We start from the raw sequence: 19,787 nt of genomic DNA on the forward strand, positions 1-19,787 counted from the left end.
AAATGTTTTATCGTGACTTCTGAAAGCATCAGAAGGACAAGAGTGCAAGGGATGGGCACAAATTAGGAATGTGTTGTTATTCAAGCTTCAACCAGTTTGGTGATGGTAAAACTGAAGAGAAGCATTGGTATCGAGCAAAAGCAGATAAAGGGTATTTATTTTTTATATGAAGAAAAATGTACACACTTCTGCTGACATCACTGATTCTCTGTTAAATGGAGGTAAAGGCTCTAGGGCCACAGAAGAAGAGAGGACCATTGATCAAATACTCTCAGGAGTCAAGCAAAGGGCATGAATGATCTAATTTAATCCTGATAGCATTCTTCATCCCCCAAGATGGGAACTGCTCAAACTTTTGGCTGCTGTTTTTGAGACAGAGTCTTGCTCTGTCGCCCAGGCTCGAGTGCAGTGGTGCGATCTCAACTCACTGCAACCTCTGTCTCCCAGGTTCAAGCAATTCTCCTGCCTCAGCCTCCTGAGTAGCTGGGACTACAGGCATGTGCCATCATGCCTGGCTAATTTTTGTATTTTTAGTAGAGATGGTGTTTCATCATGTTGGCCGGGCAGGTCTCGAACTCCTGATCTACCTGCCTTGGTCTCCCAAAGTGCTGGGATTACAGGGGTGAGCCACTGAGCTGAACTGTTCAAATGTTTTAAATTGAGTTACGCTTCCCTGATCCCACAGCCAGCAGGTGGCAGAACTGGAATTCCCACCTTATCTATGCCCACACGTCAGAGCCCACGCTCTTTTTGCTACTCCCAGATGTCAAAATCTTGTCTGTTCTGGGGGAGTTGGCATGTTTAAAGCAGAACTTCTTTGCTCTGTGGCATAGGCTGTACACTGTAAAAAGGTACCAGGTTGAGGAAACAAAAGTCTTTCTCTAATTTGTCCACCAGAAGGATGCATCTTTTTCTCCACTAGCCAGGGGCTGGTGGAGGCTCTGAATAGAAAGAGAAGAGCAGCTAGCAAGGGTGGAAGGAACAGAGAGAAGGGAAGCACAGTGTGGGATAGACTGGGAGGCCATGAGGACTGTTAAGGACTCTAGGTTTTGTTCCAAAAGAGAAAGCAAGGCATTGGAGAGTTTTGAGCAGAAGAATGTCACAATCCAATTCACATTTGTAAAAGAGCCCTCTGGCTGCTGGGGAGACTTGCTGGTAAGTATGGAGACACACCTGCCATCCCCCACACTCATTCTCTTTGGAGTTAGCCCCCTTCTACACCTGCCTTCTACTTTCTGTAACATACAGGCACCCCTGCTCCATGCTCTATAGAAAAAAAAATGCAATTATTAGATTGGTGCAAAAGTAATTGCGGTTTTTGCCGTTACTTTTAATGCAAAAACCTCAATTATTTATTTATTTATTTATTTATTTATTTATTTATTTATTTATTTATTTTTGAGACAGAGTCTCACTCTGTCACCCAGGCTGGAGTGCAGTGGTGTGATCTTGGCTCACTGCAACCTCCACCTCCCAGATTCAAGCCATTCTCCTGCCTCAGCCTCCCAGGTATCCGGGATTACAGGCACACGCCACTATGCTCAGCTAATTTTTTTGCATATACATATTTTTAAATATAGACAGGGTTTCTCCATGTTGGCCAGGCTAGTCTCAAACTCCTGACCTCAAGTGAACCACCCACCTTGGCCTCCCAAAGTGCTGAGATTACAGGTGTGAGTCACGGAATCCAGTCTTGGCCATTACTTTTAATGGCAAAAAAAACACAATTACTTTTCCATCAACCTAAATATTTCTTGGACCTGAAGATTGGTGCATTGTGCCTGGGAACTTCTCTCTAATGGTTGAGAAAAGGCAGTTGCTTGGGGGTTAGGGTTTGAGCAGCATTCGCCAACACACTCCAAAGGTTCTGCCAAATTGGCTATAGAACCACTATTTGAGCAGCTTCTCCCTTCAGGCTAAGCAGTGTCTGCTGCAAATGGCTGCAAATGTGTGTTTGAGGTTTCTTTGGGTGGTGTTGAAAATGTTCTAAAATTAAATTCTGGATTGTACACTTTAAATGGGTTAATTTTATGGTGTATTAAATATATGTCAAAGTGGCAAAAAACAATTGAAGGGAGAAAAAGGAATTGCTCACTCTAAACCGCCTAAAAGCTCACCATCAGAGCAGCTTCCCTTCTGGGATAAGCATTGCCTTCTTGGGGTTCCTTTTGGAAATGCTGACTTATTAAATAAACATGAGGGAGGAGTACCCTATGCAAGGAGAGAAGGTGGGGAGGGGCACAGGAAGACTAAGCACTGTCTTCATCATTTTGCCATATCCCGCTAGCGGCCATAAGCAGCCCTGGCCCTGGGTCTGCCTCTTCAGGCTTATTATCCTATTTAACCCTCATGACAACTGCTAAAGGTAGACACATTGCCCTCCTTTTTCAGATGAGGAGTCTCTAGAAAAGTTGTGTGGCCTGCTAAGCTAACTGTTTGGAGCCGGGGCTCTGGAGTCACCTGGCAGTGGTTTCAAACATAAATCCAGCCCCCCCAAGAGCTGTGTGACTTTGCAAGTGTTCCTTAACCTCTCTGGCCCTCTATTTCCTCCTTTGAAAAGGAGAGCTAAAACCTTGCCCTCTTCTTTGGCATGAGGTTATTGGGAAGAATCAGAGGTATGATTGATAGGGTCATGGCACAGTGGTTAAGACTATGAAACATGATCCCAAATATCTTGGGTTTAAATTCCACCTCTGCTATTTGCCAACTGTGTGGCTTTGGGCAGTATAATTAATTCTCAGGTTTTCTATTTCTCATCTATAAAGGGAACATCATAATAGTACCTACCTCATAAAGTTGTTATGAGAATCAAATACATGTCAAATCTGCGGTACAGGGGTTGACAAGAGTAATCCAAGTTTGCTCTAATTTGAATTAACACAGTTCTTACTATACTGTAAAGGCTGTATCTGACCAAGTGCAGTGGCTCACACCTGTAATCCCAGCACTTTGGAAGTCTGAGGCAGGCAGATCACTTGAGCCCAGGAGTTCGAGACCAGCCTGGGCAACATGACGAAACCCTGTCTCCACTAAAAATACAAAAATTAGCCAGGCATGGTGACAGACACCTGTAGTCCCATCTTCTTGGGAGGCTGAGGCACAAGCATCACTTGAACCCAGAAGGCAGAGGTTGCAGTGAGCTGAGATCATGCCACTGCACTCCATCCAGCCTGGGTGATGCAGTGAGACTCTGTCTCAAAAAAAAAAAAAAAAAACTCCATCTGGCTTGCTACAGTAGTATTCCCAACGCCTGCCACATAGTAGGTGGCCAATAAGTATTTATTTTTAAAACGATCTGGGATTTCAACCCACATCTGCATAACTCAAAACCATTATGCCAGTGATTCTCAAAGTATGCTTCAGGGCTGTCTGCCTGAATGGTCCTGACCCCAAGAATCAGAGCTCCTGGCTGGCCAGAAGTCTGGGTTTATCCTCCCCAGTTCAGCAATAGGCTCACAGTGTGACCTGGGCCAGTTCTCCCTCTCTAGGTCTCAGTTTCCCCATCTGTAAAAGCAAGGGCTCTCTGGGGTGAGGAGCTGTTTATCCACATGGCCAGTCCTGCTCCAGGGTGCTCCTGGTGTCTCAAGACGTGCAACCTTCAAGCCACAAAGGATCATCACTGACATTACTACTTTTATTTTGCAAGCCTGCATGTCTCAGGGCTCATGTGTGTGTGTCTGTGCGTGTGTGCACACAGGCACACATTCAAATCTGCAGGTGATGTGTCTTGGGGAGAGGCTGTCATAAATATTAAACTCCCAACTCCAAAGTACCCTGCAGAGATTCAGAACTGCAGGAATTCACAACATCATTCTCTTTCAAGAGTCAGTATTCTCGGGAGTGTGGGCACCGTCATAGAAAACTATCGAAAAGGAGAGTGAAGAGTTAGAGAACTACTGAGCTCGGAGGGAACTCAGAGATCATTTAGTCCCTTGTTCCCAAAGCTTCAAGCATGATCCATGGTCAGCAGCATCACCCTCACCAGGGAGCTTGTTAAAATGCAGAGGCTTAGCCCCCAGAGGAACACGATGGATCAAGATTTGCATTTAAACAAGATCCCTGGGGGACTTGCCTGCACGTCTTTGTTTCTGAAAAGTTGTCCTAGTCCCCAGCCCTCATCTGCATTTGGGGGAAACGTGAGGATCAGAGAGGGGTGGAGTTTATTCCAGGTCCCCCAGTCCATTAGCAGCAGGGCCTTGACAAAAACCTGTGCAGACTCTGGAAAAGGTTTCAAAGCTCTCTGCAAGAGGCAGGCATTTGCACAAAAGATGAGTAAGTGCAGAAGAAATGCACAGTTGTTGCTAAGTGTGTCCATCAGGGTTCAGGCAGGAAAAGAGAATCCAACTGCAATGGTTCTTGGGATTTGAATAAAGTGGCTATTTCTAGAGTCGGGGGACAAGCTTGAGGAAACCAACCAGGAACTGTTATCCCTAAGGCTCAAGCAGCAAAGAAAAGCACCTGGGTATCCCAGCCCAGGGAGATAATGGGAGCCACGGACAAGGGCTTATCAGGAAGGACACAGCCAACTGCCACACTTGTGATCAAGAGAAGACAGCAGGGAAAAGTGCCCTGACATCTGGCCTCCTGCCATGCCACCGTCTGGCTGAACCCAACTAGAGATGAGGAAACTGAGTCACAAAGTGCCCAAAGTCACCCCGTGGGGGAGTCAGGATTCAAATCCTGGCCATCTGGCCTCAGAGTCCGTAAAGATAAACGTTAAGGTTTGTTTATTCCTTTGGCAATTACGTACTATTTGCTGCTCAGTATTCTAGACACTACGGATTCCAAATTCTGGGTTTTTCAAAATCTTTTCAGTAACACTTTTTAGTCAGAACGGTGTCGGCGGCGGGTCCGCAGCACTGCTAGCCCTTGTCTTCTCAGAGGAAAGAATTCAATTGAGAGATGGAGGCAAGTTTTAAAGCAGAGGCAAAGGTTTATTGAAAGAAGCAAAGTACAATTGAGAGATCAAGTGCCCCGCTCAGCCTTTGGCTCGGGGTTTTTATACACTGGCTTGGTTCTGGGGTTCCTTCCTTGGGCGGGCTGTTACGTCATCCCTGCATGCGCAGTGGCCTGCCAGCCCTTGGGAGGGGCCGCACGCGCAGTGTGTTTACAAAGGTTGTGCGCATGCTCACTGGGGCGATTTTCCCTTACTGATCTGTCGCAGCAAGGGAAAGATCATATACAAGTCAGACTCCTCCATTTGCACTTCTTCTCATGCTTAAGACCTTACCAGGGAATTGTGGTTTGCTGGCTCCAGATGACGTCAACTATCTGTTAGGGAACTCCTCTCCCTCTTGGCGCCATTCGTAGCCACTTATGTCAAAGGGACAGTTTTATGATTGCCTGCCCATCATTTGATGCACTGCCATTTGTGGGTGCCCTCTCCTGCACAAGAACACAATAAACATCCTTGTTAAAAGAGTCCCTGTTTCACTGCAATAAGACTGAGTGGTGGCCAGAGTGGTAGCAGCTGTTGCTTTTGTGGAATTGGATGGACAGCCTGGTAGGAGAAAGGCCCAGGGGTTCTGACCAGCACTGGGGTCATGCTGCTCCCTGAGGCCTCTGCTGGGTCCTGGGCCATCAGCAGGGACCTTAGCCAGGAGTGGGAACCTGCAGGGGTGGAGGCTGGGCCTGGGCCACTTGGCAGTTCTAAGGTTGCTGCTGTGGGAAATTCCCAACCCTGCAAATGACCCCCAGCCAGGGACATCCTTAAACTGCGGCCAGAGGAAGAGTAACATCTGTGTCCCCATAAGATCCTTATGCTCCAGAATGTCCTCCCCCACTCTCCTCCACTCCTGGGCAGGCTGAGGTCCAGGAAGCAAAAGCCCCTAGGCACACTGGGGACGCACCTGTGAGCCCTTCCCTGCTCCAAAGCCTCCCAAAGGCTGGCTCCTTACCCTGAGGCCTCCGCTCAGCTTGTTGCCTCCCAAGAGAAGCCTGCCCTGACCAGCGTTTTGGAATGGCATCCCGCAGACCTGGACTTAAATTCCTGCTGGGTGACTGCGGCCTACATCACTTCACCCTGCCAAACCTCAATTTCTTCATCTCAAGACAAGACTAAAATATGCACCTGGGGTTGCTGATGCAGGGATGAGAGGAGACGTGCAGCTTAACCAGCACAGCACCTGCACATAGTAGGTGCTCAATAAATATCAGTTTCTTTTCAATTCCTGCCAGGTGCTGCAAGGATCTCAGGAAATGGAAGACTCAGCCCTGCCCGCAAGGAGCCACCAGACTGGTGGGGTGGGGGCTGGGGGAAGGGACAGAAGAGGACCCCAATAAACCTCAGCCCCAGTGACAGGAGCAACGTGGTACAGAGGAACAGAGAGGCCTGGACTGTGGGGTTCCCTGGGTTTAATGTGGGACGTCCTGATCTTAACCTCAGTGCCTGCCTGTGCTGTTTGTGACCTATTGGGACTCACCCTGTTAATCCCACCACATTCGATTGGTTGAGGCCATCATGAAGACCTGCCCAATTTCAAGGGAAGGGGACAGAAACACTACCTTTTGATGGAAGGAGTATCAAACAATTTGTGGGCATATTTTTAAAGGACCACAATTACCAAAAAGCAGAGTGGTTAATGCTGTGGTGGGTAAAGCGTAAAGGGTTCTGGGACCTCAGGGGAGACCCTTTCTAGAATCCAGAGAAGCATGGGAGTGGTCAGGGAAGGCTTCCTGGGGGTGAGGGCAGAGCAGAACTCCCAAATGTAAGCAGGGCTGGGGCAAAAGTCTAAAAATTAAGCACAGTCCGTACTATAAATTTTGTTTTCCAGAATGAAATTTTACTATCTTTACTTACGACAAACATATGCCGGGGATCATACCCCCAAGAAAATAAAAATTTTAGAGGCTGGGCATGGTGGCCCAAGTCTATAATCCCAGTATTTTGGAAGGCCAAGCAGGAGGCTCACTTGAGCTCAGGAGTTCGACACCAGCCTGGGCAACATAGCAAGACCTCGTCTCTACTAAAATACAAAAAATTAGCTGGACATGGTGGCTCACGCCTGTAGGGCCAGCTACTCAGGGGGCTGTGGTGGGAGGATCACTTGAGCCCAGGAAGTTGAGGTTGCAGCAAGCGATGATCGTGCCACTGTACTTCTGCCTGAGCAACAGAGTAGACTTTGTCTCAAAAAATGAAAAAAGAAAAAAAATTTACATATCAACAAGCAAAAACTTTTTTTTAACACTTATAATTCTACCCCCTAACCAGAGACAAGGCCCCATGACTTCTTTCTAAATATTTTCCAGACTGTTGAGTATGGAAGCCGATTTTGAACCCCCCAAAATAGAACCTTACTCTATGGTGCCATTGGAAACGGATGCCTCATGAGACCCCTTTCCTTGCCAAGAAATACCTTTATTTCTGCAGCCTCACTTTAAAGTGTGTGTCATAATTCATTTAACCAATGACCTTCTGTTGGATACATGAGGTTGGGTCTCACTTCTCCTGTTTCACACAGCGTAGCAATGGTATCTTAGAGCCATGATTGACTGGCACACTGACGCAATTATGTGCTTAGGGGCAAGTTCCTGAAATTGAATTCCTGGGTCACAGGGCATGTAGCTATTTAAACATTTGCCAATTGCTTTCCAGAAAATTTTACCACCAGCAAGGTTTGAGAGAGGCTGTTTTCCCATGGGGGAAAACATTTATTTTTTAAATAAACAGAGCCGGTATATTAAAAAAAAAAAGAGAGAGAGAGAGAGAGAGTTTGGATGGCGCCAGATGTGGCTTCACTCTCAAACCTGCCGTCTGCTGGGTGTAAGATCTTGAGGGGACTATGTGGCTTCTTTGAGCCTCAGTTTCCTCATCTGCAAAACCAAGCCTTCCTAGCCGAGCTCTGAAGAGACTGGCTGAGATGAGGCAAGATGAATGGTGATGAATGTGAGTCTTTCTGTGGGGAGGGTGGGCAGGGATGATCATAGAAGCCAGGCTTCCTCATCCACTGATCTGGGCAGTGAAAACTGGCTTCTAAGTATGACCTTATGACTTCAGTGATGTCGCAAGCAGTTTCCAGTCCCTGTGCCTCCCCTTCCCGCTCCCAGGAGCCCACCCACCCTCAGGAACTGCCCCCAGCCATCGGACCTTGGCCACTTAAGGGACCTGGGCCCAATCCACAGCTGGGACAGTCCCAGCCCACTGCACTGGGAATCTAGGATGGGGGCCTTGGCTGGAGCCCTGCCGTCCATACTGCTGGCATTGCTGCTCACGTCCACCCCAGAGGCTCTGGGTGCCAACCCCAGCCTGGTCGCCAGGATCACCGACAAGGGACTGGAGTATGGTAAGAAGCCACGTCTGCTGTGGCTGCACTTGGCAAACCCAGGCCCCAGGCTGCTCTGCGTACAGTGGGGACAGGGAGTGGGGTCACAGACCAGACCCTCTCCCTGGGGCAGTTCCACCTTCTGGGTCAGGCAGCTCTGGCTCCGATTCTGGCCTCACCGCCCACCAGCTGAGTGCCCTGGGCACGTTATTTGTGGTAATGAGGTCCACCACCAGCCAACAGAACACAGCTTTGCGTGCGAGTGGTTGATTTGGGAAATGATTCCAGGAAACACTGTAGGGAATCGGTACTAAGATGAGGAAGGGAGGGCAGTCAGGAGAGTGTGCGATTAAACCAGCCACCGCCTCTGACGATGGGAACCACTCAGCTGGGAAAATTCTGTGTAAAGTTTGGAAACACATGCCTCTGAACTACAAGTCAGAATTGTGGTCACCTCTAGAGGCAGGCAGAGACCCTGAAGGGCATGAGGGAGGGGAGCCTGCCAGGGTGCTAGAAGGTGCCATATCTTGGTCCAGGTGGTGACACAGGGCTGTATAAACATTAAAAGCCGGGCACAGTGGCTCACACCTGTAATCCCAGCACTTTGGGAGGCCGAGGCGGGCAGATCACAAGGTCAGGAGATCAAGACCATCCTGACTAACACAGTGAAACCCCATCTCTACTAAAAATAAAAATAAAAATAAGTTAGCCAGGCGTGGTGGCAGGCACCTGTAGTCCCACCTACTCGGGAGGCTGAGGCAGGAGAATCGCTTGAACCCAGGAGGCAGAGCTTGCAGTGAACTGAGATCGTGCCACTGCACTGCAGCCTGGGCGGCAGAGCGAGACTCTGTCTCAAAAAAAATAAGTAAACAAAACAAACATTAAAAATTATTTAGCAATACCTTTAAAATTTGTGCCCATTAGGTACTTTATGTATATTATTCCTCAATTTTAAAGAATGGGCAGGCCAGGCGCAGTGGCTCACACCTGTAATCCCAACACTTTGGGAGGCCGAGGTGGGTGGATAGCTTGAGGCCAGGAGTTCAAGGCAAACCTGGCCAACATGGTGAAACCTCGCCTCTACTAAAAATACAAAAATTAGCCAGTCATGGTGGCAGGCACCTGTAATCCCAGCTACTTGGGAGGCTGAGGCAGGAGAATCGCTTGAACCTGGGAGGCAGAGGTTGCGGTGAGCCGAGATCATGCCACTGCGTTGCAGCCTGGGCAACAGAGGGAGACTGTCTCAAAAAATAAATAAATAAATAAAAATAAAACAAAGAATGAGCAAAAGTAGGAATATTTCTTTTAAAATGTTGAAACAAAGCCTCCAGACTATCCAGGTGGCAAGGGAACTGGGATATTTATACACCACAGTGATTAATTGAGGGTTTCTGGGCTGGGGGTTTGTCAGCGCCCCAGCACTTCTGTCCTGTTGCATGTACCTGCTTTCTGCAGTTCCAGGACAAAGAGCCTCAGGACATACAGGCTCAGGGAGGCAGACACTGGCAGCTGGGAGTCAACTATCACTTACTGGAAAGACTCAAGGCTATGGACAGGCACTGACCACACGTCTTCTCACATTCCTAAAGCCTGAACTGCCTTACCTATTAAATGAGATAACAACATTCCTTTAGGTGCCCAGAGTGGCTCGAGGCAGGGAGAGGGAAATCAGGGAAGGATTCCAGGATAAAGTAAAATGGAAAAGACAGTGGGAATTACCCAGGGACAAGGGGTAGTGTTCCAGGCAGAGGGACCCCAACATGTGCGTTTGCTAGAGGGAGAAGAGCAAATTGGAAAGAGGTGAAAGGGGAGGCCGCTGGTCATCTGCGTACCCATGCCTGCCTTGGGGGCAGAAACCTGGGTCCCTCAGATCTCGGAACAGTGGGACCTGGTAACTGCTACTTGCATTGAAACCATAAATCAGGAGAGTTTGTCTTTTGTTCCTTTGCACTGTGCACACGCACCATGTTTATGTAACCAGTCCTCTGAGGTTGGGCATTTTAGTCCTTTCCTTTTTTATTTTTATTTATTTATTTATTTTTATTTTATTTTTTTTGAAACGGGATCTCACTCTGTCACCAGGCTGGAGTGCAATGGCACAATCTCAGCTCACTGCAACCTCCAACTCCCTGGTTCAAGTGATTATCCTGTCTCAGCCTCCCCAGTAGCTGGAATTACAGGCACGAGCCACCACACCCAGCAAATTTTTGTATTTTTAATAGAGACAGGGTTTCACCATGTGGGCCAGGATGGTCTCGATGATCTGCCTGCCTCAGCCTCCCAAAGTCCTGGGATTACAGACGTGAGCCACCGTACCCGGCCCCTTTCCATACTTTTAATAATATAAACCCTGTTTGCTGTTCCAGGCATTTACTGAGTGCCTGCTGTATGCCAGGCACAAGTTAGGAATGCTTGTTATCCTCCCAGCCATCTTCTTGCTTTGCATTCGATGCCAACCCAATGAGGAAAGTTTTGTTTTGTTTTGTTTGAGACGGAGTCTCACTCTGTTGCCCAGGCTGGAGTGCAGTGGTGCGATCTCGGCTCACTGCAATCTCTGCCTCCTGGGTTCAAGTGATTCTCCTGCCTCAGCCTCCTGAGTAGCTGGGACTACAGGCGTGTGCCACCACACCAGGCTAATTTTTGTATTTTTTAGTAGAGATGGAGTTTCACCATATTGGCTGGGCTGGTCTCGAACTCCTGACCTCAGGTGATACCCCCGCCTCAGCCTCCCAAAGTGCTGGGATTACAGGCGTGAGCCACCACGCCCAGCAAATGTATTGTTGTCATTGCTATTTGACAGATGAACAAAGTGAAGGTTGTTTGGGGACTTTGTCAAAGTCACCCAGCTAGAAAGATGCCCCCTTTCTCTAGCCCCCAAATCCTTCCAATTTCTTCTACGCAGGCCAGATGCCATGGAGGACAAGAAGGAAAACCACCTGTCCAAGCGCACAGCACTTTTGCCCTCAGGGAGTTGTTGGCAAAGGCATTCCATTTCCTTGTCAGTAAAATGGGTATGAACCTAACAATGCCACAGAAATGCAGGGATGCCTCTGAATGTCCCTCATGCTACCTGGCACACAGAGGGGCTCATATCCTGTCAGTGTACTTAATGCTAATAACGATGTTGACCTCTCTCTTCAGGGCAGGTGGGAGCCACCGTAGGGTTTAGAGCAGGGGAGGAGGCAGGCAGATCAAGCTGACTCCCAGCTATTTCCTGTCCACAGCGGCCCAGGAGGGGCTATTGGCTCTGCAGAGTGAGCTGCTCAGGATCACGCTGCCTGACTTCACCGGGGACGTCAGGATCCCCCACGCCGGCCGTGGGAGCTATGAGTTCCGCAGGTGGGGCTCTCCCTTCTGCTGGGGCTCCGAGGTGGCTGGAGCTGACTGTGAGGGCGAATTGGAGAGTGAGGAAGAGAGAGCCTCAGGATTGGGCTGCGGAGGGATCTCTTTGGGGCAGACAGTGGGACAGTTCCCTGAAGAGTTCAGAAGGAAATTCTGGGAAGGAATTGAGCTCCTCCACTCATTCATGCAGCAAATATTGAGGAAGACCTTAATATCTGGCTGTGTGACCTGAGCCTCGGTTTCCTTACCTGTAAAATGAGGTTGATCTGCTTCCTCCTTCAGAGTGCTAATCCAAGATCCAATCTGGCCACTGGATATAGTTTGGAAGAGAAGATAGACCTTACACTTTAAATCTAGTAGCCCAATGGTTAGAGCTGAAGTTGGTGCTTGGGGGAGTCAGGGAAGGCTTCCCAGAGAAGATGGCATTTGAGCCAAGACTTCAAAAGATCACTAGACTTGAGCAGCTGATACTTTAAAATGGCGTCAACTGCTTTTCGAGGGCTGGGCAGTGAAGAAAGTACAATCAGGCCCGTAGCACATTGTACCCCTCCCCACTCACTGCTATTGAGTGTTTCCTTCATTCCTGCCTTCTTTTATTCAGTCCATCAGCAAACATCTATTGAGCACCTACTGTGTGCCAGGCAAATAAAACAGAACTTGACCATTCTTTTCCCACTGTGGGCAACCTTGCTGACCCTTTTTGGGTCTTCTCTTAAGGCTGCCACCATATTCCCTGAATCTGTTTCCCGCCTACCTGGATGTATTGGGAGAGGGGAGCGTTAGCAGGAGCTGCAAACCCAAAGAGATATGTCTACAGACCTCCTGAGGATGCCACCTGGGGTTGTTAGATTCATGGTTTCTGATGCTGACTGTAAAACTGCGGGTAATTGCATCTCTTCCTCGAGGTTCTATTTCCCCTTCTGTGGAAAGGAAACAAGAACAGTCCTGACCCCCTCAGTGTGGCCCAGATGGCATGAAGAATGTAATGTGCTTAGCATGGACACATGGTCGCTGCCTGGGACACAGCCGGTGCTCACCTGGAGCAGATCCTGCTGGTCTAGTCCCCACTGTGGAGAGGGGAGGCCTGCAAAGGTGGGAGCAAGGTCCCTGGTGAGGCTGGGTCCAGGCCCGGGGCTGACACCTCCTTCTGTGTCTCTCCCTTCAGCCTGAACATCCACAGCTGTGAGCTGCGTCACTCTGCACTGAGGCCTGTCCCCGGCCAGGGCCTGAGTCTCAGCATCTCCGACTCCTTCATCCGGGTCCAGGGCAGGTGGAAGGTGCGCAAGTCATTCTTGTAAGTTGGCCCTGCTCCCAGGCCCTGGAGCTCTTGGCCTTGGCCTTCGCCCCATCCTTCTTAGGTCCAAGGTGTTCCTAGCTCATCAGAAAGGCCACGTGGTGGACAGATGGAGTTCAAGCCCAGAGGTGGCCTGGGGATTGAGTCCTGGCTCTTAGATGAGTGTCTTTCCTTCTCTGAGCCTCTACTTCCTCATCTCCCAAAGGGGACGGGCCTGCTTCCTTGATGGAGTCACAGGAGGGCTAAGTGCGATAATATCATGTCTCCTTCGTTTGCTTCCCACAGAAGCAGACCTTAGGGCAAGAATTCCAGTGCAATACTTTATCCTGGAAGTGATCTGAGGAAACCCACAGGGGAGTGGGGAAGTGAGGAAGGGAAGGGAAGGAAATCAGCCTGGTGGGCAAGTGAAGCTCTGTCTAGCTGGGGGACTCAGGGACAGCGGAGAACACGCCTCTGAGTTACTCCAGCCCCACCCTGTCACCCCTTCCTCCTGCTTCTCATTGGCCAAAGGCTGCTTCCAGGGGCTCTGGCTCTCAGGCACTTTGAACAGATCTCTGACCTCAGAGGCACTTGAATGGAAGGGGTATTCGTGTGCTAGGGCTGCCGTAACAAACATAGACTGGGTGGCTTAAGCAGAAATGTGTTTTCTCACAGTTCTGGAGGCTGGGGGCCAAGGTCAAGGTTTTGGCAGGCCTGGTTTCTTCTGAGGCCACTCTTCTTGGTTTGCAGATGGTTGCCCTTTGGCAATTGTCCTCTCGTGGTCTTCCCTTTGTGCTTAAGAAATCCCATTTCTGAGGCCATGCACATTGGTTCATCCTTGTAATCCCAGCACTTTGGAAGGCTGAGGCGGGAAGATCACTTGAGGTCAGGAGTTCGAGATCAGCCTGGCCAACATGGCGAAACTCAGTCTCTACTAAAAATAAAAAATAAATTAAAAATTTAAAAACTAGCCAGGTGTGGTGGCAGGTACCTGTAATCCCAATTACTCAGGAGGCTGAGACAGAAGAATCTTCTGAACTCTGGAGGCAGAGGTTGCAGTGAGCTGAGATCACTCCACTGCACTCCAGCCTGGGGGACAGAGTAAGAGTTCATCTCTAAAAAAAAAAAGAAAAGAAAAGGAAAAAGAAAAGAAACCCCGTTTCTCTCTGTATGTCCTAATCTCTTTTTATAAATACACCAGGCAGATTGGATTAGGGCCCACCCTAATGGCCTCATTTAAATGTAATCACCTCTTCAAGGGGCCTATCTCCAAATACTGTGACATCCGCAGGTACTGGGGATCAGAGCTTCAACATTTGAATTTGGGAGGCAGCTGGCGACACAGAGCAGCCCGTAACAGAAGGAACAGCCCATATAGGTTGACATGGCCATATTTATACTTCAGACCTGCACTGCCCAAAATAGTAGCCACCAGCCATGCCTTTACTGAGTACTTGAAAAGTGTCTGGTAAAAGTTGAGATCTACTCTAAGTATGCAACACCCAATTTGAAGATGTAGTATTTAAACAAAGAACAACAACAACAACAACAACAAAAAACCAGCCAAGCATGGGGCTCACGCCTGTAATCCCAGCACTTTGGGAGGCTGAGGCAGGTGGATCATTTGAGGTCAGGAGTTCAAGACCACCCCGGTCAACATGGTGAAACCCCATCTCTACTAAAAATACAAAAATTAGCTGGACATAGTTGTACACACCTGTAATCTCAGCTACTTGGGAGGATGAGGCAGGAGAATCGCTTTAGCCTGGGAGGCGGAGGTTGTGGTGAGCCAAGATCACGCCACTGCACTCCAGTCTGGGCAAGAAAGTGAGACCTTGTCTCAAAATAAATAAATAAATCTCATTAATAATTTTTATGTTGATGACATGTTGAAATGATATTATGTATTGCTAAAACCAATCTCAGCTCTTTCTTTTTATCTTTTTAATGTATCTTCTGGAAAATTTAAAATTACATGTGTGGCTCACATTCTATTGCTTTAGAAAGATGCCCAGTTTATATGTCACCTACACACGCACATTCTTTCTAGTTCCATGAAAGGAACCGGCCACACTCTCCTACCCTGTCTTTTGTCAGTGAAATATCTTAAATATCTCTTTATATGGGCATATGACGATCTACCTCATGTTTTTTCACTTTTTTGAATGTGCTTTTAAAAATTGATATGAAATTCACAGAACATAAAATTGATTATTTGAAAGTATACCTTCAGTGGCATTTAATACATTCACAATATTGTGCAACATCCACCCCTATCTAACTCCAAAACATTTTCATCATCCCAAGAGAAAACTCCTTACCCATTAAACAATCATTCCCCATTTCCCTTCCCCCAGCTCCAGACAACCACCATTGGGGTTGGAGACCCCTGGAATAGACCACATTTTGACCCATTGTTTTCCAAGTCTGCATAACATGGGTGCCCACAACTTATTCAACCTGTCGCTGCTGGTGGACATGTCGGCTGCTTCCTTTTTTTTTCTCTCTACTGCCCATGATGCTTCAGTGAGCTGTCCCACACCTCACATGTATCTTGGCAGGAAGAGCCACAGGATAAAGGCTTAGAAGTTCAATTACTGGGCCAAAGAGTATGTGTGTTAGAACGAGGAGAGATCTCACTGATTTGTGTTTCAGAAAGCTTGAGCCAATGTGCTCTCCCAACCACAGCGTCTGGGACTTCTGTTTACTCGTACATTCAATAGCATTGGGTATTAAAACTTCAAAAGTTTTTTTGAATCTGATAGGTGAGAACTGGTGTCATTGCTATTTTCATTTTTAATGACTTTTATATGCTTATTTTATACTGCATTTCCTGGTCATATCTTTTTTTTTCTTTTGAGTTGTTTTTTCTTTCCTTGTTAATTTGTATTGGCTTGCTCTTTGTATATTAAGGAAATTAGCTCATATATTAAGGAAACTGGCTCTTTGGATGTCTCGTACTGCAATTTTGTTTTTTACTTTACATATGGCATTTTTTGGGTCCACTGAAGTTTTAGTTTTCTATGCCGACAAGTTTATCAAGGATTTCCTTTACGGCTTATGAGTCTTGGATCTTGCCTAGAAAGGCCTTCGTCCAGCCCTGACTATAAATACTAGATCTGGGTTTTCTTCTAGATCTTTTATGGCTTTATTTGTTATTCTTAAATCTCTGCTCAGTTCCATCAATTTGGAGGTAAGAACTGAGACTTCTATTTTCCCCACAAATGGTGGCAGACCCTGGTCTAGGAACCAATCATGGCTTCTCTTATCTCCTCCAGGAAACTACAAGGCTCCTTTGATGTGAGTGTCAAGGGCATCAGCATTTCAGTCAACCTTCTGTTGGGCAGCGAGTCCTCAGGGAGGCCCACAGTTACTGCCTCCAGCTGCAGCAGCAACATCGATGACGTGGAGGTGGACATGTCGGGAGACTTGGGGTAGGTCTCCATCGGGGCACTGCCAGCTGGACTCCTGGTTGCAGCTCCTGGCCAATCCGGTGCTCAGCCTGGCCTCTGATAATTATAATGATCCAGGTGGCTTGCACAGCCACTTGAAGATCATTCTCTGGGGAGCGATGTTGAGATGAACAGACTTAAGCCAGGAATATTGGTGCATCATTGTCATTAAAAAAATAAACTTTCATTCACCTGACAAGGGGACCCCTGTCAGGTGAATGAAATCTGGCTATTGGAGGAACAGCGAAACTTTGGTTGAAGGAGAGTTTGCAAAAAATATACAAGTCCTTGGACGAGTCATTTCATCTCTTCCAGTCTCTGTTTCCTTGATTAGAAAAGTGTGACCACGTGTGGTGGCTCAGGCCTGTAATCCTAGCAATTTGAGAGGCCAAGGCAGAAAATCACTTGAGCTCAGGAATTCAAGACCAGCCTGCGCAACATGGTAAAACCTGTCTCCACAAAAAATACAAACATTAGCCAGACGTGATGGCACATGCCTGTAGTCTCAGCTACTTCAGGGGCTGAGTTGGGAGGATGGCTTGAGGTCAGGCGACAGAGGTCGCAGTGAGCTGAGATTGTGCCACTGCACTTCCAGCCTGGGTGACAGAGTGAGATCCTGTCCCTCGCCCCCTCCCAAAAAAGAAGAGAAAAATGTGGATTCTCAAGCCGCTTCCCCAAATCTACTGAATGTGATCATGCAATGGGGTGCCACAGGCACTGGGAAGCCAGACACACCAAATCAGGCTGGATGTACTGGGACACAGCAGGGTGCCAGGAGGGGGTGGAGAGGGCTCCCTTTGTGGACTGGCCTGGCCAGGGACCCGGGCCCAGCTTTCCCAGGAACCCGGCCGTCCCCAAGTTCAGTGGCAGGCTGTGCTTCTCTCCGCAGGTGGCTGTTGAATCTCTTCCACAACCAGATCGAATCCAAGTTCCAGAAAGTACTGAAGAGCAGGGTAAGAAGGTCCAAGCTTCTGGCCTCCCCCGAGCTTGGCGAGGGCTGAATGGAAGACCTCACTGACCGCTGGCCCTGGACCAGGCCATGGGGGCTGGTTTGGATGTACTTGGGCCCAAGGCCGAGGGAGGACAAATCATTTGCCCAGGTCATGGAGCTGTTGTGGGGCACGCTGGGGGCAAAGCTCCGAGTCCATTCAGTTGGGCAGAAAATGGTTAACTTCTTGGCCAAGCGTTAAACAGCAGGGGCTAAACAGAGACTCCAGCCCCTCTCTCTACTCAGCCTTGCTCAGTGTCCCACACTGCCCTGCATTCCACCAAGGTCCGAAAGGAAACTATTCCTCAGGTGCCTGCAGGAGACCAGGCAGGAAAGCTCAGCGAGGGCATGGGCCAGGTGGGAACTGGGCAAACTCGTGAGCACCAGCGCTGGATGGGGAGGCAGAAACACTGTCAGACTGGCCTGTTAAAAATGAATATGTGAAATCTTTGGAGTTTGTCATCTTTAACTAAATCAAAAAGATGTTGTGTTAACTTTCAGTTCCTCTAAACACTCATTCATCCCAAAATCCCATTTCTGAGATACTAGCCAAAGGGCATCTGTAGCAATGACTAGGAAAGGAGAAAGTGATGAAGGAAGAAAAGGAAAAATACACACAAACACACATACACATCCCACACCCCCCACACACTCCCCCTTCCACTACACACACACCGTACACACACTCTACACACACACACCCCACACACCACACCCCCACACACACCACACACCCCCCCACACACCACCCACACACACTACACACATCCTACACACACACCCCACACAACACCCCCATACACACACCATATACACACCCTACACATATACCCCACACACCACACCCCCCACACACACTGCTCACACACCACACACCCCCACACACACACCCCACATACCACACCCCCCACATACTCCCCACACACACCCACACACACCACCCTTCACATACCACAACCCCACACACATCCCACACACACAGCCCCCACACACATCCTCCCACACACACTTAACACACCACATCCCCCTACACACATCCCCCACACACACCACACACCCCACACACCCTCCCACACACACCTAACACACCACAACCCCCACACACACCACACCCCACACACATCCTCCCACACACACTTAACACACCACATCCCCCTACACACATCCCCCACACACACCACACACCCCACACACACACCCTCCCACACACACCTAACACACCACCCCCTCCACACACACACCCCACACACACCCTCCCACACACACCTAACACACCACATCCCCCTACACACATCTCCACACACACCACACACCCCACACACACACCCTCCCACACACACCTAACACACCACAACCCCTACACACACCCCCACACACACCCCACACACACCCTACACATACACCACACACACCAACCCCCCCACACACAACCCACACACCCTGCATCCCCCCGACACACTCACCCCTCACACACCACACCTCCCCCCACACACCCCCACACACCCTCACACATGTACCACACTCCACAGAAACACACACACCCCACATACCACACACACACCCTACACACACACCCCCTACACACACACCACACACATCCTACACACACCCCCTACACACACACACCACACGCACAAACACCACCCACACACACACCCCCACACGCACACACCACAGACACCACACACACCCTACACACACACACAAACACACCACGCACACACACCACACACACATGCACACACCCCCCCCACCCCCCAAGTCTGTAGGTCCAATCTCTGGTTTGGCTTTGAGTGCCCCCTCGTGGTTGAAGCAGGAACCGCAGGCAAACCCTGCACTTTGGATGTGGTCAGTTGTGCTGTTTCTTTTCCGGTTCTGGGTCCCTGGGATTAAGTGACCTTAAGAAATATGCCAACCTACTCAGGCACCCTGTTGCCATATTGCTGTGCCTAACAATAGTAATGTAGTACAATTATAATTATCATAGTAGTCACGTACCATGATAATTATTGTTTTGATAAATGAATATAATTAATGCTGTACAGAATATATTATTGTATAACGATTCTGATTTATAACAAAAATGGCTGCTATTTCTTGAGCCTATGGCCAGGGACAATGGGCTCAGCACTTCGTGTGCACAGTCCCATTGGATTTTTTTTTTTTTTTTTTTTTTTTTTTTTTTGAGACAAGAGTCTCACTCTGCTGCCCAGGCTGGAGTGCGGTGGCATGACCTTGGCTCACTGCAACCTCCACCTCCCAGGTTCAAGCAATTCTTCTGCCTCAGCCTCCCAAGTAGCTGGGACCATGGGCACATGCCACCACACCCGGTTAGTTTTTTGTATTTTTAGTAGAGACAGGGCTTCACCATATTGGCCAGGCTGGTCTTGAACTCCTGACCTCGTGATCCGCCCACCTCAGTGTCCCAAAGTGCTGAGATTTCAAGTGTGAGCCACCACACCCGACCAGTC

At 48.7% G+C, this 19,787-nt stretch overlaps 1 protein-coding gene across 2 annotated transcripts in view; it reads left to right on the plus strand.

Moving 5' to 3' along the window:
• The first annotated feature begins 8,003 nt into the window (after positions 1 to 8,003).
• LBP (lipopolysaccharide binding protein) overlaps positions 8,004 to 19,787 on the plus strand; it is a 32,600-nt gene continuing 20,816 nt past the window's right edge. Inside the window, exons 1-5 of one of the 2 annotated variants that reach the window (XM_010355342.2) lie at positions 8,004 to 8,282; positions 11,486 to 11,600; positions 12,769 to 12,897; positions 16,155 to 16,310; positions 17,218 to 17,281. In XM_010355342.2, the coding sequence (XP_010353644.2) occupies positions 8,159 to 8,282; positions 11,486 to 11,600; positions 12,769 to 12,897; positions 16,155 to 16,310; positions 17,218 to 17,281 (588 nt within the window). In that variant the 5' untranslated portion in view covers positions 8,004 to 8,158. Of the gene's footprint in view, positions 8,283 to 11,485; positions 12,659 to 12,768; positions 12,898 to 16,154; positions 16,311 to 17,217; positions 17,282 to 19,787 lie in introns of those variants that run through there. The other variant, XM_010355343.2, reaches the window with a different exon arrangement.

The sequence above is a fragment of the Rhinopithecus roxellana genome, chromosome 13 (assembly GCF_007565055.1).
Source record: "Rhinopithecus roxellana isolate Shanxi Qingling chromosome 13, ASM756505v1, whole genome shotgun sequence".
Lineage (NCBI taxonomy): Eukaryota > Metazoa > Chordata > Mammalia > Primates > Cercopithecidae > Rhinopithecus > Rhinopithecus roxellana.